General features: G+C 37.2%; 1 protein-coding gene across 5 annotated transcripts in view; it reads right to left on the reverse strand.

Annotated features, from left to right (window-relative positions):
- Positions 1 to 17,516, reverse strand: part of LMBRD1 (LMBR1 domain containing 1) — a 66,971-nt gene that overhangs the window by 18,646 nt on the left and 30,809 nt on the right. For all 5 annotated transcript variants that reach the window (XM_086876202.1, XM_086876204.1, XM_086876203.1 and 2 more), the window contains exons 8-11: positions 8,289 to 8,414; positions 5,676 to 5,828; positions 1,247 to 1,311; positions 700 to 802 (exon numbers count right to left, since the gene is read on the reverse strand). In XM_086876202.1, coding sequence (XP_086732328.1) covers positions 700 to 802; positions 1,247 to 1,311; positions 5,676 to 5,828; positions 8,289 to 8,414 — 447 coding nt within the window. The remainder of the gene's footprint in view (positions 1 to 699; positions 803 to 1,246; positions 1,312 to 5,675; positions 5,829 to 8,288; positions 8,415 to 17,516) is intronic.

A 17,516-nucleotide genomic window follows, 5' to 3' on the forward strand; every position in this document is an offset into this window, starting at 1 on the left:
GCCATGGGGAAGCAATGCATTGTGCTGACCCATTATATCAAGAATATAGGAATAAGCTGGGGGGGAATATAGGAATCAGCTAGGGAGGAATAAAGCACTAGCTAATTAAAGCTTTTCTTTTCCTCAGTTCACTCATGACAAACTCAAATTTGTATGTGTACTTGTTGCCTTCCAACTGCTCTGTAGTTAAAAGATGTATGTTTTAACACTGGATTTGCCTCAAAGACTAATACCTTACTATAACATACCCAATGTATGTTATAAAGCTTAGTTTTCAATGTGCAATATATTAAAAAGTGAAAAAATTGAATTTAATTCACTAAAAAGGCCTAAGCTATCCAGTACACCAACTAGAATGCATGTAGAGCATGGAACAAAGTTGCTTTTATTCTGTGAAGAGTAGTAACTACAACTGCTGTCATTCTTTGTTCCCACTGTCTTCTCATCACATCAAAATCGCTTTCAAGCACCACCTTCCTTGTCCAAACCAGATTCCATTCACCCAAGATTTTAATATCAGTAATTAATAACTCAAGATTAATACAGAAGTTGCCTTGCTTTTACTGAACACACATCTAGAAAATGTTGTTTTAATGAATATGGGGAATTCATTATGAATTCAATCAATGAATTGGGAAAAAGTTTAGAAGAAAACAGAAGAGCGTTCTTACATATGTATATCACCATTTCTTTACTTACTCTTTGAAGAACTGGTAACAGCATATTTAATGGATTGGTTAGATTAGTTCCTAGAATTATAAATCCTGAGTCGAAGCCAGCCGAATGCAGAGCTTTGTCCAAACTGCAGGAATTAGAAAAACTGTGTAAGTACTGTGGTTCTCCCAGACCCTTATCCTTAGTTTAATTTAAAAGAGCAGCTCAAAAGAAAAAAAAAACCAAAAAACTGAACTAACCCCAGAGAGTGACAGCTGTCTAGTGTCTATACAGATACATACTTTGCTTTACCACACTCACTGCACTTGTTCTGTGAAAGACTTGCTGAACATATATGCTTAACTCCTCTGCTGAATCAGAACTGTTTTCTGCCTGAAACATGTTCTTTCTTCAGTTTATTTTGGTACATTTTGCTCCATTTCAATATGTACTATTATAATGTGAAGTGCAGCTCTACTGAGAGAGACGTAACATTGAAAAGAAGGGAGCTGACTCAAACCACACCAATTTTTATATTAGAGAAGAAACTAAGTAGTTTAAATGGTTAAGAAAAATGCTGAAATGTACTTACTTTGACAAGAACAGAGAGACAGTGAAGAGCAATGCCACGATGATGAAGAATACTCCCCACACAATCTACAAATAAAAATTCAGAACAATTTAACAAAGTGTTTGCAGTTGATGCAAGAAGTGAACACTTGCCTTTGTTTCAATAGCAAACTAATCTTGGAGCACTTCAGAGCTTAAATACACTTGAAGCAGTAACTTTTTGGTAAATACTTAAGAGAAGTGCTCACAAAGCTTTTACCCTGTTAAACATAGTTTGTCAAGTATATCACATGCTCTAGTGTAATACACAAATCCACCCCAATGTCAAAAGTGACATTAAGAGATGACACATTATATTTAATGAACACAGCATTCAGCAGAACTCACAACCTGTACTCGCTATATTATGTAGAAAGCCTTCCTTAACTATGTATACACATTTAGATTTAATTAATTAGAGAATAGTGCCTTGATCACCCCACCTGTGTGCTCACCTTCCAACAGAAGGCAATCTGTGCACAGCTTACAAGGAACATCTCACCCTTCCTAAGTAAAAGCTCCTTTCCTGTAGCACCATTCTGAAATGTACAATGACCAAGTCACTTGGGAGTGATGAAAAACTCAACCAAGCCCAAATGCCAGGTCCTCATTTAAACACAGAAAAGTGTTTTTATTATGCCTACCAAATACAGCACTTGAGCCAGGAACTGATTCTCCAAGCTGTCTCAACCAGAACATCTACTGTCTTTCCTGGGTCATCAGCTAGTTCAGGAAACCATTCTCCCTCCTTCTGACAGGTTTTCTCCCTCACAATCTTTTCCCTGGGGAGTTTAGGGGATGATACACAGGAGAGAGCCCAGATAGGAAACCCATCCAGTTACAGTTCCAAAAGTTTCACTGTGTTTTCCTAGAAACTCTAGTCATGGAATACAATCAGATAAGCACACTTAACTTCTCCAGACATTTTCAGATTGCTAGACTTGAGACCTAGACAGAGTAATTTCAAAAGTCTTTATGCAGGAACACAATGCATGGTCTCTGACATGAATGAGGGAGTTTTGAGGTTTTACTAGCCTCAAAACTTGGCACACAACCATCACGAAAAGGTTAAGAACTTTATTACAGCTGCTAATTAATGGCACTCAGATACAATACTATTACTGGTCATTAAATTCTGAAAATAAACTTCCATCTGCAAACTCTAACACAATATTAGAACATCACTTATAAAACAACTCAAATTATGTAGGTCTTCTAAGATATAGCTTTAGAGATCAGTATCAAGGAAAGCATTAAGTATTGCATTTCCCCATAATTAAATGTACCAAGTTTTACCTCTCCACAGCAAACTCCTCCTAGGTATTAGCTGTACAAGAAATAGATATTCAAAACCAATTGAGGCCAGGAGTCTGAATCTCATAATTCTTCACTACCTTCTGCCAGCTATGGCCACTAGACAGGTATTTGTATCTCCTCTGGAATATGCCTGTCTTCTGAAGTGACATCTAACATTTAGAAATGTTAGTTTTAGGAGTTTGCCTGCTATCCCCACTCCTGGATCAGTCAAGCTAAGATATTTCATCTGTGGATAATTTTGAAGTGCTACTAAGATAACCATGGAATTTCAGACTTAATTACTCGGAGCAGAAATGATCCACAAACAGTTGGTAATTGTTTAAAAAGCCTCAAAAATAACTTGCAAGAATTGTTAATATTCACCCTGTAGATAGGCACCAAGCTCAGCAAAAGAGGTGATACTCCAGAGAATGGAGCAGACATTTCTACCTCAGCCTAACCTAGATGACCCTGTAGTCCAGAGGACTATGCCAGAGCAGATAACCACACTTAGCCTATAGAGAATCCCACATCAGAACAAGAGGGTATTTCCTAAAGGAAGCCACAGCCTACAGAGATCCCACATGTTCCTCTGACAGGAACTACAATTCATGAAGTCCACTCACACTGGAACAGAAACAGTGTGATGAGGAAGCAACAGCAGAGTAGAGGTGTTATGGACTAATAGTAACTCCCTATTCCCTTCTGTGCCACTCCAGAGCCAGGACAAAAGGAGCTGAGCCTTGGAAAGAAAGAGTGGGGTCTCTGTTCATGCAGATCTCAAACCAGCACTTGATTTTCTTATATTACCTGAGGTATCTCCAGTTTGTTCCCACTGGCTGAGAAGAACACCATGAAAATACAGATGCAATACTACCAATTTATTATTGTTGAGCAGACTTCCATGTTTCATGTCCTATAGTCTTGTCCACACATTGAACAAACATAGCTATGTGCTCTGGAGTTAGTTTTCACTATTTTTTTTTATAAACTCATAGTATAGACATCTCATATAGACATTTCTCCTGTTGCTGACTATGAGATGAAAGTGGAAGAAATAAAAAGAAGAGAAGCAGGAAATGTTACATTTTGTAGAAAGAAATTAGACTAATTCAACATTACTCAACAACCCCATGTTGGCCAATATTCAGTTCCCTGGGATCTTAAGATGCTCAGCTTTTGACTGAATTGAAAAACTAACAGCTTCACCTTTGAGTTAGCTTTGAGTAAAATAATTGTCAAGAGAGGCTTTCTACTTTTCAGTTTTGCCTTTAACAACAAATCCCATGCTAACAGATACCTAGCAGTAATAAAACAATTAAAACAAGAACACTTGAGGACACAATACAAAGACAGTAGTTAACAGAAGTTTGAATGTAGACACTAAGCTAATACTTAGTGTAAAAGACCTTGAAGATAAAGTGCAATTTGTGAACATGTTATTCTGTTAGCCCCAATAAGAGTCTGAAAATCCCATAAACTGACTGTCCCAAATATAAAACAGAAAAAGGATTCTCTATCTAGTATTTGCTTCACAAGAAATGGAATTTCTCTTGAGGTCTAAGAAGCAGACACATATTTGAACAGTAACATCCAAATTGAAGCCACTGAAGGTGAAAATGTTGTAAAACCATAAGCAAAGCTCCAAGATTTTCTGCACTTCTACATTGAATGGAAGTACTATGTATAGATAGTGAACAGATTTTCACCTTTTCTTAAAGCCCAATTGAACAACTGACAGTTATATACCTGCAAAGACATCCCAAATGCTCTTCAAGCAACAGTAAAACAGCTCTGTAAGAGTTAACATGCAATTAAGTGATAGACATTACCACCTTCATAGGACAGCTCTAGTCAAAGTAAACAAGTTCTGACATGCTTCATAGCACAACCACAGTATAAGAAAAATCTGTCAGGAAAAATTATCCACCTGCAACTCTGCTTTAGTCTGTGATTCATGAGTCAACAACTCAGTGACTGTCACAGTTACTGAGAGAATACAAAGCTTTCAAACCACAACAACAAGGAGACACTGGAATACGATCCAGACTGTAGGTGATAAACCGTGAGTAGGTAATAATATTGTATGCTTTCCTGTGAGAACACAATGAACTGTTAAAGTCAGAGACAAAATATATGGCAAACATACTTCTCAAATTTGAGCTTTATGTGCAAAGTTACAGAAGCTTAATACTTAATATACAAGCTGTATTTTTTAAATCAAAAGGAAGCCTCCAAACTGTTAACATGAATAGTTAGGGATATTTGTCCTTTCAATGAAAGAGCTCAGTCTGTATTTGTAATGTATCGTAGCAAGATAACTCCTCTAAGAATTGCACACTGAAAGCTTTTGTTCAGCTGCAATTTCAGCCCATAGCCTTCAGCACTCAGCATTAACAGCAGCATTGACAGAAGAAATTGTTTACAACCCACCCCCCTCTCCCTAGCTTTCCCAAAAGCAGCCTACAGTTGAAAGTAATGCTGAAATTTCTTCCTACAGCTAGTTGGCAAGAAATACTTTATATGGCAACACTGTTCATAAAAGTACTAGTTTTCAAAACCAGGTATCTACTGAAAATCAAAGTCCTAAGATCAAAGAGACCAAGATAAAAGCTTTGCCCTAGTAACCATCTCTTTTCAATTGGTTAAGTTCCATGACATTAAGTTCTATTCAGCTAGCTTGCTATTTATCAAGTAATTCCTCGGCAAGATGCTTGTTCCAAATGCATATATTATCAAAGTGTCTCATTTCTGCTGGATACATGTAATTTAGATTAACCTAAGCTAACTGACAGCTATAGGATTCTTCCTTCTCTTCTTCTCATTTTTGTATGTTTGATAAAAAAGTAAGATATTCAGTTTTTTATGGCAGTAACACTACAGTAGATCAACTAGGATTTGCTAATTTTTAATCTAAATCAGAGCTAAAACAAAGTAAAACGTATTCTAACAGGTCACAATTCACTTTAGGGATATCATTGTGCAGTACTGGAGTAAATTTAAAAAAAATAAAAAAAGCAGTTGATATTCAGGGTAGTCAACTTGACCTGTGCTTTATGTGGGAAAAGAAATTGGAAGTTATTTCAATTTAAGTATCAAAAAGTCAGAAGTTCTACCTTCAGAGGTCGAATAGCTTCACAGAACTTTGTCCACCAGCTTTTCTCAATAGACTCCAGATGCCTCTCTCTCCTTCGAAGTGTCCTTAATCTCTCTTCTAGCTGTTGTAAAGTCCGTCTATCCCTCGATGACAGAGGACGACCATCTCTGCACTGGTTACAAAAAGAGGGCAGAAGATCAAGAGTCACTAAATCAAGAAAACAGACTCAATAGCTACTTAAATTATTTACAACAACTCTAAAGAATTGCTAGTATATAATTCCTGCATGTATAATTTCTATGAATATCAAGAGGATGAAGTGCAAAAGTCACAAGTTGCAATAAGAGGAATTCCTATTTAGGTGGCAGAAGCCACTTTTCACAATGAAAAATGTTCAAAAACTTTAACAGGGTGGATAGTCTCCGTGGCTAGAAATGGTTTAAAAGTACAGTCATGATCTAAATAACCTGATCTAACCTGGAAGAGGTCCATATTTTGTGTGGAGGGTTGAACATGGTGATTTTCAGGTCACTTCCATTAAATTCCATGATTAAGCTTATATACCCATCTTGGCACTTCTTTTCTTTTCAACATTCCACTCAATACTCAGCTATGTTTCTTGAGCAAGAAACATAGGTCAGATGAGAGGTAAAATCACCCCAAGAATCAGTTAAATGTACCAGATACATTTTTTAGCATAATGATCTAAAAAACTATTTCAATTTTGAGCCTTTAAACACTGAGCAGGAACTATTACACCCTGCTGTAAAGTTAGTAGCACATCCTCATATGTCAGTTATTTGCTATAAGCAAAAGCAACAAAATGAGCATTAGGTAGCTGAACCAAAAAATTTGAACAAACAAAATTGTTTCTAACATTGATACTTTTATATTATGAACTCATACTTGGAAAAAAGATTATTTTGTAGTAGGAAATACACTAAAACTATATTTTAAAGTTTTGAAATTCCTTGTTAATTTTCCTCTTATTTTAAAGGATTCTTCCTGTAAATAATATAACACTTTATACCAGTGAAGTTAAAAAAAAATTAATTTGTCAAAAAGACTATGATCACATTATAGGCACTACACATAGCACTTAAATTGGAGATTACAATCTACTTTTAATAGGAACATGTGTACTATACCCTGCATAGCACCTCTGACTTAAAAAGGGCTTTTTGACAACAGTTCAAGCTCCCAATCTGCAAGATCAAGCTTTAATAATGTAAGACTAATGAAATAAACCTTCCAGATGTACTAGTAATTACATACTACATATTGGATCTCAGCTGCATACCTCCATACTTCTAATTTTTACTGTATAGTACTCTCAGTAACACAACTTAATGCACATATAACTGAAGAGCTAAGATTTCCATTACAGAATGAGGTAGAATCCTGACCAGAATCCATAAAACAAGAAAAACTAGTTCCCACTAAAGGTCATATTACAACATAAACACAAATTAAGAACTTTCTACTTTTTGAACCTATAGCTTAACCAGACTGAACAGTAATGACCAGTTACATACAAGTTACAATAATACAACATTTCCAGGGACTTCTGTAATCAGAAATGATCCATTAGTCACAGATTTCTCATTTTTCTCATACTGATTTCAGTATGGGATAACTTTGGTGCTGTAGTATTTTGTGCAGAACCAAAACATGGTAATTTAAACAGACTATTTTTTAGATTTCTTTATTCAACAAAATATCTAGAGCACTGAAGGTGCCCACACTGTGTAGAGGTAAGCCAAGTGTCAAGGGAAGACTGTTGGAACTGCTTCAACATCTCTGAAGTCTACTATCACAGAGCACAGAACAGCACAGATGGACTGCCAGGATGGAAGTGAGGCACCTCCATGTCACTTTTCCCAAAAAAGGCTGTGAAAACGCTGGTCAAGCCATTATCTGAAATGGGTTGAAAAAAAGAGGTGGGAGATTTTTCCCTATCATCTTGTATGTAAAAAAAACTTATGCTTCTTTGGTTTGCACTCAGATTGTTTAAAGTGTCTTGCTTGTATGAGGCACAGCATTCCCATTAGCTGCAAAACCATCATGGGTTTACAAATGGCTTCACATCCTAGGGATATTTAGGACTCAGAACAGCTTTCCATATGTATGCTTTTCATAACGAGATTTATAACAGCAAGGTACATTAACTGGGAAACATGAATATCTGGAGCTGTTATTTATTCATAAAGATGATTAATAGTTTGATGAATCCAAATCATGACAGCTCTATGTGCCAAGTATCCAGTGTTAACTACACTGCATTGAGTAAGTAATCAAATTGGATGTCATTTCTGGTAGCAGACTAAGTGAAGTTAGTATCTACAAAGCATCTTTTCCATGCAAGCAGGCCTTGAGAAGTTTCATTTGTTAACACTTATTAAATAAGGGTTTATACTTAAATAAGACAGAAATAACTACTGCTGCAGGACTGACAAAGAATATAATCACTGCTACACAAGTGACCATGTGTTCCAAAGTAAGTCAAATAACTGCAAGCCATTAATTTCTGACTTGCTATTTTTTCTGGAACAAAGACTCTACAGCATGACCATGACCTAGTAAGCAAGGAAAAAAAAAATCATTAAGAAAGTGAGAACAACGAAAACCTTACCTTTGATTTAATCCTCAGTAAATGTTGTTCCACTTCTTCAATATCTTCAGTGTTCTCTAAACGTTCGTAGGATGCACTGGTAGTTCCCTTTATCAAGTTTAGAGGCAAAGCTGACATACCATAAGCCTTAAATAAAAAGGAAACATATATGTTCAAATTTTCTGCTATATATTTTTATCTGATAAGGCTGCTCAGTGTTGCAGCTATGAGGTATCACTACTGGGTGGTTTTTTCACTCCATCTGTATACTCTAAGGCAACCAATTCCTTTCCCCTTTCGAGCAAAACAAACCTGCTATGCAAATTCCAGCATCCCACATCACTCCAGTGGCACTTAAGCATCTCATGACCACTCTGACATATATTAAAACTTCATGTAAGCACAGCACACTGATGATTTATCACACTAGCTCTTGTTTCTTGTAAATCGCATAGCTTCCAGAAAATTTAATTCTACCACTTTAGATCAAAATCAATGTTTTGTGCAATACAGAAGTTTCTAGACATTGAACACTAGTATTTTTAAAAGTAAAGTATACACAATTTCTTTGCAGCCAGTAATCTTCAAGTTGCTTTTAAAATAAAATTGTTGAAAGTACCTAATTCACTAAAACCAAAATTCTGCAGTAAAGAGGAAGCAAAAGTTATGTGAACAATTGAACTCGGTTACATTCCAAGACTACTTAGATACCCATTCACATTCATAAATTTGGTTGGAATTTATTCCTCATTATAAATTCCATGTCATTCCAAGTGTTTTGCCAGCTTCTACATCAACAGTACACCCAGATTTTTCCAATGCAAGGTCCGTAAGCTTTCGACTAACAAAGAAAGATATTTGAGGCAAGATAAACAAGAAAATGGCATTACTTTCTCTCTGTTACCCTTTCATTCTTATGGATCAAGGCCAAGATCAGAAGTTTCTCCAGGCAGTTTAGAGACATTAGCCATAAGCTTGTAATTTGTTTATTGTGGATGATATGTTGTTCTTGGTGCAGAGCTCAGCAGGAAGGTTCTTTTCTCCCTCAGCAATTAACACACACAATTTTACTAGAGCCTTTGATATCTGAACACTTGCTAACTTCAGAGAATTGTTTCAGTTGAAAAAGACTTCTAAGATTACCCAGTTCAACCAGTAACCTAAGTCCAAAGTGCCAAGTCCACCACTAAACCATGTCCCTAAGGACCATGTCTACAAGTCTTTTAAATACTTCCAGAAGTTTGATGAGTGGTTTTTCTAGATGTTCACAGAAATACCACTCCCTCCTTCAAGCACAGTTTTACATTTCCTACTGAGAATAGATTTAACATCGCTAGTGTGTTAAAAATGTCACCATACATGCTGTCATAGCACGAGTTTTCTGCACACAAGACACAATTTGACCAGCTTAGAAACCTACTTTGATATAATAGTCTCATGCACTGAACCCAGAGCAAGGCACTGTCCATTTTTTGATTATATTTTTGAATATGTCATAACTTAGCCTAGACTTGATAACTGTCTATAAATGCCTGTCAGCTCTCCCTTTAGACTACCTCCTTTGAGAGTATTAAGCTGCTTTGCCACCTACAAGAGGCTGCAGATATTGTCTACCTGGAGTTCAGCAAAGCCTTGAACACCATATCCCATAGCATTCACTTGGAAAAGTCAGCAGCCCACAGCTTGGACATGAGCATGCTTTGCTGGATTAAGAACTGGCTGGATGGCTGGGCCCAGAGAGTGGTGGTGAATGGTGCTGCATCCAGTCACTTCTGGTGTCCCTCAGGGATTTGTGCTGTCCTCGGTCCTGCTGGAAAAGGGACCTGGGAGTGCTGATGGACAGCCAGCTGAATGTGAGCCAGCATGTGCCCAGGTGGCCAAGAAGGCCAATGGCATCCTGGCCTCTGCCAGCAACAATGTGGCCAGCAGGACCAGGGCAGCCTGCTTGTGACATTCTCCCTCTGTACTCAGCAGTGGTGAGGCTGCACCTTGAGTGCTGTGTCCAGTTCTGGGCCTCCAGTTTAGGAAGAACATTGAAGTGCTGCAGCAAGTCTGGGGAAGGGAAACAAGGCTGGTGAAAGGTCTAGAGAGTAAGTCCTGTGAGGAGCAGCTGAGGGAGCTGGGGCTGTTTAGCCTGGAGAAAAGGAGACCCAGGGGAGACCTTATCCCTGTCCACAACTGCCTGAAAGGAGGCTGCAGCCAGGTGGGGTCAGTCTCTTATCCCAGGTCGCCAGTGACAGGACAAGAGGACACAATCTTAAGCTGCACCAGGGGATGTTTAGGTTGGACATAAGGAAGAAGTTCTCCTCAGAAAGGGTGACTGGGCATTAGAATGTGCTGCCTAGGGAGGTGATAGAGTGACTGCTCCTGGAGGTGGTTTAAGGGAAGACTGGATGTGGCACTTGGTGTTATGGTCTAGTTGACAAGATGGTGTTGGACTTGATCTCAAAGGTCTTTTCAAACCTAGCTAATTCTGTAAAAAGCACTCTCCCACAATTCTCTTCTCTAGGCCAAACAAAAAATTCCTCAGTTTTTATTTATGGGTTGCTCTCTGCCACTTGGTAATCATGTCCACAAGCCTTCATTGGAACCTCTACAGTTTACCTGTTTCATAAACTAGGGGACCAAAACTAGACAATTTCTAGGCGTGGTTTTTGAAGTGCCAAATACAATGAAAATGTCCACGCTCTTGCCGAGGCAAGCCCTAGACACTGTATTTCTGCTGCAAGGCACACTGCTGGATCATGCCCAGCTTGCTGCCCACTAGGACTTCCAGGTCATTTCCAGCAGAACCATCTCCCAGCTGATCAGACCCAAGCATGAACTATTGCTTGGAATTAACTCATTGCAAGAAACTAACTTAACATCTACTAAACTTGATGTCATTCTTGTTGGCCCAATCTTCCCATCTGACAATATCTGTACAGTGGTTCTTTGTTCTTCTATCTACTGCTCCCACACTTGCTGTATTTCTCAAACTATACATACTTGAAGTATGTATAACTGACAATGACAATGTAACCTTGTTACATCTTTAGGATCCATACAGACCCTAAAGAGCTCACTCAGATCAGCTAGTAGCAAAACTACAGAATTTAGGGGACATGTGAACACCATACAACATCATAAACTATAATGCAGGTTGCAACTTATCTGAGGTCCCTCTCTGGAACCCAAAAGATTTCTAGCTAGTGCCAGTGTGCAGAAACATGTAAGAGATTACTACGACATGTGCCTAAACAATTTTACAAACCTGAACTTAGAAGTAATTAGATTTCAACATCTGAGGTTTCCACCTATTCTTCAAACAGCTAATGTATCAATTAACATATCAAGTATTCACTCTATGAAATAGTTAAGAAATAAATTACAGGGCTTGAAAGTTTAGTCTAAATTTCTACAAAGAAAAATACAAGTCTCAAAGTGATATATTGTTTTGCTGTTTTTGAAAATGTGAACTACATACTTAAACATCAGGCTTGCTATAGTGATAAAGGCTATTCAGGTCCTTGCCTGAATACAGAAGACACCAATAGTAAGACGATTATGCAACTAAGGCTCCCATCATCAGTGTGAAGAAAGGACACATTGGTCCTTCAAGATAACAAAATACAGAATGAAGGACAGAAAAATGAGTCATCTCATATGTGTCACAGGTCTGAACAGAAGCTGTATTAGCTCATTTTCAGGGCTGCGTTTCCCTTCAGGCTGATAAGAAGTTCAAGGCTGCCCTGGACAAAGTTTTAATCCCCTGGGTAAGTACAAGTGTTAAATTATTCAAGGACTATTATTTCAGGCAACTGCAACTTAACAAGCAAACAGTGTATTGAGGATAGCAAAGGAAAACAAGCCAAAGATGTACACTACAGCCAAGAGAGAGCTTAGTCCTGAATCAAGCTGTGGGATCAAAGTTTGGAATATGAAAAACATTAAAACACATCAAAATAGCCTTTAAAGCAGTTAACAGAAGTTAAGTTATGCCTTTAAAGCAGTTAACAGAAGTTATGTACGTTAATTTATTATCAAACAAGTAATTCTTGACATATTTATACCACTGAAACAACAGATTCCAGGACTTATTTTTAGACTGTTTTTTTTTTTGTCTAGAAGTTTTAAGTTAAATAAGAGACACTGTACCAAAGACTAAAACCACACATCCAAAGGTAATAGTCAATTACAGTATACATGCAGTTTTGTAACATAGGTGCTTCAAAATGAACTGAGTCTGGTACTAAATACTAACTGTTCAGGTTGGTATCTGATAACACACGTTGCAAAGATAGGTCTCTATGGCCTCAGGTTCTATCTCTGCTCTTACTTGGATGCTGGATCAGCTTCATTGAAACCACATTTCTGAATAGAAAAAAAAAATCTAAATTTGTAATTCAACCAACTAATTTTAGAGAGGTTTCCCCTCTCTTGAATCACAACTGCTCAACACATCACCACTATCATTTAGCTTAGGGGCTGGAAAGCCAAATCTTAAGAGCTCACTACCTATTAATTACAAGTTAGAAGCACCATCCATGAGCAGCTGTCTTGTTCTCATTTGAGTCTATCTACAGGCATCTCTGGAGGGATGAAGCTTGTACTCATATACTTTTTGAAGTATAAGGCCTTCTACTCTAAAGGATAAGGGAAAAAACACAGAACAACTTACTGCAACAGAAAACCTAGCTTCCCTACCCTATTACAACAGTCTAAACAAAGCTTTTGAGACTCCTGCCTTACTTGTTACTCAGAGAAGTGGTAGTTCAGTCTGAGACAGTAATTTGAAAATAAATCCATCAAATAAACTCCATACTCCAGACAGAGCATTAAATACCTTATGATAAAATACATGAGCATTGTGTCTAATTTGCTTAATCTCCACTTCTCCCAGGTCCCTTTCCTTCTCATCCTGTAGCAGATTCAACTACTCTTGTGTCATTCACAGTTAAGCTTTAGAAGGAAGAGCTGCTGTTCTGGTTCTTGGTCTCTTGCAGACTCAGCATGTTACAACACTTGAGACTTGCCAGACTCACATAACCCAAGGCCAGATAAAGGAAGTCTTTCCTATTAGGTGCCTGCTATGCTAATAACAGTCACTCAAACAGAAAGCAGAAGTGAAGTTGAAGCAAGTTGTAAAATGCTATACTGAAGTTGTTGCATCAAGCGACTACTTCAGTGATAAACTCCTGAGTATTAAAAAGATGCAGAAAGGTTTTCCACTGGAAACCATTACCTCTAGTGTAAGATTTCTAAATTGCACAAACTATGAAAGAGTTTCACCTAAAGGGAGTATTAAGGTGACCTAATCAACTACATCAGCCATAAGCACATAGATCAGTTGAGTGGAAGACAGAAACCACATTAAATTTAATATAGTGAATTACTTTAAAATAGAGTTAAATGCCTTAAAGCTGAACACCTACTGCAAAAAGCTTGAAGCCATTGAGCATTATAAATTAACTAGAAGTTGATTATGTTTAATTTTCTAATGTCTTATGTTCAGCTAATAAGATATGCTCAAATTATTTACCTGTGGCCCAAACAGGATGATTTCTCCTTCTTAGAGACCAAATAGAACAAGTAAATTTTTTCTCATCAGTTTGGTGCACAACCAGAATTAAAAATGAAGATAGCTTAACTTTTTCTGGTTAAAGATATTTAAGAAATAAACTTGTGATTTCAATTAATTATCAAAAAGTACTTGTGTAGTGTATCAGAATGACTTCCTACTCCATTTATTATTAGGGGTGCATATATCAAACAAGTGGCTTTAAAGTTGTTATCACTGGGTTTTTTAAAAGATGTACATCTCAGGCAAGAAGTGTAAAAATAAATATTGACAAACATTTCTTGCACAGCAGTGCCCTCTAGTGAGGTCACGTAAAGAAAGAATTCTTATAACCATTGTAGAAAAGACATGAGAAATGCTCTCAGATTTAAAGATACAAATATTAAAATTCCTACTTTCTTACAGCAGCTTATTTCAATACTACACCTCAATGTGTGACCATGAAAGACAAAATATTCAGTTCTACCAAAGACTAACAAAAATGCATCTATTCAAGTTAGAATCAGTTAAACTATTTTAATATATGTAGTATTTAAGAAATACAGTCAAGTATGAGCTAATTATCTTCAATACAAATGTCCCAGTTAAAAATGCCTTCCATCTAAAGAATTATTTTGGTATAGAAGATACTTTTATATACTAATACCATAATTAGCTTTTTATTTGAATTATGCTAACCATGAGGGAATACCCTTTTACCACGAGGATACCTTTTACCCTTCACAACAATTGACACAATTCAGTTGTTTATACTGAACAGTTTCATATGGATACAAGGCATTCCTGCCAGCATTGCTTCTGACTGAGCACGTTGGTCAGTCCAGTTAAATAGCCTCAAGGGAGTTGCACCTTCAGGTGTCACACCAACACCTGCAACACTGAATTTGTGTAAGAGGAACTGGGACTCCACCTTGACTGAAACTGTACCTTCTGTGTGGAGCTGGACTGCACAGTTATCCTGAAAAGTAATCCGACCTTACAAGGACTCACCGTCTGCCTTCTTCTAAAACCATGTCTCCATCTTTGACCACCTATTCATACTACCATTCAAAAATAAAAACTGAAATTCAAGGAGCTTATTTCCAGAACATCATTAAGCATGGCAATAGTGCCAGCAGTTCATATATCTTCCCTTAAATTATGAGGGGTAAAGGACAAAGCCTACTAAAAGCATCTGAAGATGGAAAACTCTCTCATGGAAGTTGGCTATTTGCCTCCTCTAAAAATCTCACTCCATACAGCTTCAATGATCATTTTCATGTGTTATTTGGTAAAATTTCAGTTTTTCATGGGAAGTTTTAGCATCCAGTCTTCAGAGTCTTCACATTACTTTCTGAATAACGTTGTTAAAACAAACATCTCAAAGCATGGAACAGATTGACCAAACAGAACAGGTATGTTCACTGTGCAATTCTTGCATGATCTGCAGTACACAAAATGAATCATGCACTGAGCACTTGTTTCTCCATTTCTCTATTCTTCATTGCAGTATCCTGCTATACATTCACCTTCACTTCTCATATTAATGTTTTCTTTCCACCATACAGACACATTATTTGTCTAAGTTTGGTTGTTAATAACATCAACTGGAGGAAAGTAAATGATAATCTGGACAAAAATTAGGTGTAAAAAGGTCATCACATTTGTGAGCAGCTAAGCTCATCTTTCAAACATTTCCTCTTTCAGGAAAGAAAATAAAAAGAGCATTTTATAGTTCCATAAGAAATCAAATAATGCTTATTAAATGTTTGGAAAAATTACAAAGCAAATTATAATTATCCTTCAAGGACATGCTAAATAGGATGCACAAGATCACTCAAAAATTAATCTGCCCATCATTGTATGAGTAACTTATTATTCTGTCTTAAATTCAAACAGCAATCTGGAGCTGACAACAACTATTGTTCTAATACCTAAGGCCATGTAGAACCATTTCAATGCAAAACACATTAATGAAAAAATAGATGCAAACTACATCATCTGTGAAACTGTTTCAGACTCCTCCCCCAGCCAAAATCAGCATAGCACTGCAGGCCTAATTTATCATTTTCTCGTTACTATTCCATATTTATGCACATAGAAAGCTGTCAATATAAATCATCAAGGTCATGGATTTGCAAAGCCCCCCACTGAAGATCACTTGTCCACGTCTTACAAAAGAATTTTAAGTACCAAGCAGTGTACTTTAGTACTATACATTACGTAATGCCAAAAAATAGAGTTTGTGATAAAGCTTGAAAACAGAAAAGCAACTACCAATTAAGGATCATTATTACTATTATATATATATATTATTTTTACGTTATTGAGAATTGAGACACATGAAGACACTGGTGTAAATAATGTTGTTCATTTGAAGATTGCATACATTTGAGAAAAAGAGATGTATGCTTATGCTCTCACCAGTAATATTAACATATCAAGTGAACTTTTGTAGACTTCATCTATGTTATTCACCCACACTATTTTACTATTCCCCCTTAAAAAGTTAAAAATTTAGCATACATGTCTTTCCTAGTTGCATCTTTCTTGTTCCTTCCTGATCTTCCAAACTGTCAATTAAAATCAAGAAAAGATTATTCTTCAATGTATTCGGCAAGGAAATGCAACATGAAGTTTAGCGTTATCGTCTAAAAAAATATATCAGCTCAAGATCAGTCAGAAGAAACAGGACTGCAGCTTTTATATTTTTACATCCATTTATAGACGGAAGCAACTTTGCTTTTTGTCCAACCAAGTTGCAAAGTTACATAATTATGGAAAAAGAAATTTTTACTACTTAGATTAAGAATAAGTATTAAAAGTTTGGTTGTTCCCCTACTCTGAATTGGCAGTCTCCCTTTCACCCACCCAATGAGCTTCCGAAAATTGCCACCTATCAAAGTACTTGAAAGTTATTAGTATCTTCTGACACAGAATTGTCTTGCACAGGCTAGAAGTTACTAAAACAGAACTCATTTATTTTCTGACATTGCAGTTTTGCAACAAAGTGCCCACTGCACTTTTTAAGACACTAGTTGTACTGAGGTGAAAAACTCATATTAAGAATCTCTAATAAATCTTTTTTTTTTCCCCACAAATTAACGTCTGTGATGGAATAAATAGTTGTCCATAAGCTAAGTAAGGTTATAACAATAAAACCACTATTGTGGAAAAAATTAATCCAATGCAGAACCATCTTACTGTCAGTCATTGTCACCTCAACCATTTGTCTAATGACCAAAGCTTAAAGAGAAGACACCCTCACACCATGAGGTACAACGCAGTGTGACCCACTGGTACCACTGTAAACTCTGCACATCCACAGAGCAGAATGCCTGAGGTTTGGAACTCTGGAGGTTATCTGGTCCAACACCTCCGCGCAAGCAGGGTCCCCTAGAGCTGCTTGTCTAGGACCACACAGATATGGCTCCTGAATATTTCCAAGGAGGAGACTCCACAATCTCTCCAAGAAACCTGGACCAGTGGTCAAGTGTTTCAGCTTGTGCCTTCTGTCTCTGGCCCCATTCCTAGGTACCAGTGAACACAGCCCAGCTCCATACTCTTCTTACTCTTCCATCAGATGTTTATGCATTTTGATAAGACTTCCCCTAAGTCATCTTTTAATCTTGGTTGACAGTCCTGGCTCCCAGCCCTTCCTCATAAGAGGAAAGTTCCTTGATTACCTTTGTAGCCCTCCACCAGCCTCC

Source organism: Cyanistes caeruleus, chromosome 2 (assembly GCF_971803275.1).
Source record: "Cyanistes caeruleus chromosome 2, bCyaCae1.hap1.1, whole genome shotgun sequence".
NCBI classification, from domain to species: domain Eukaryota; kingdom Metazoa; phylum Chordata; class Aves; order Passeriformes; family Paridae; genus Cyanistes; species Cyanistes caeruleus.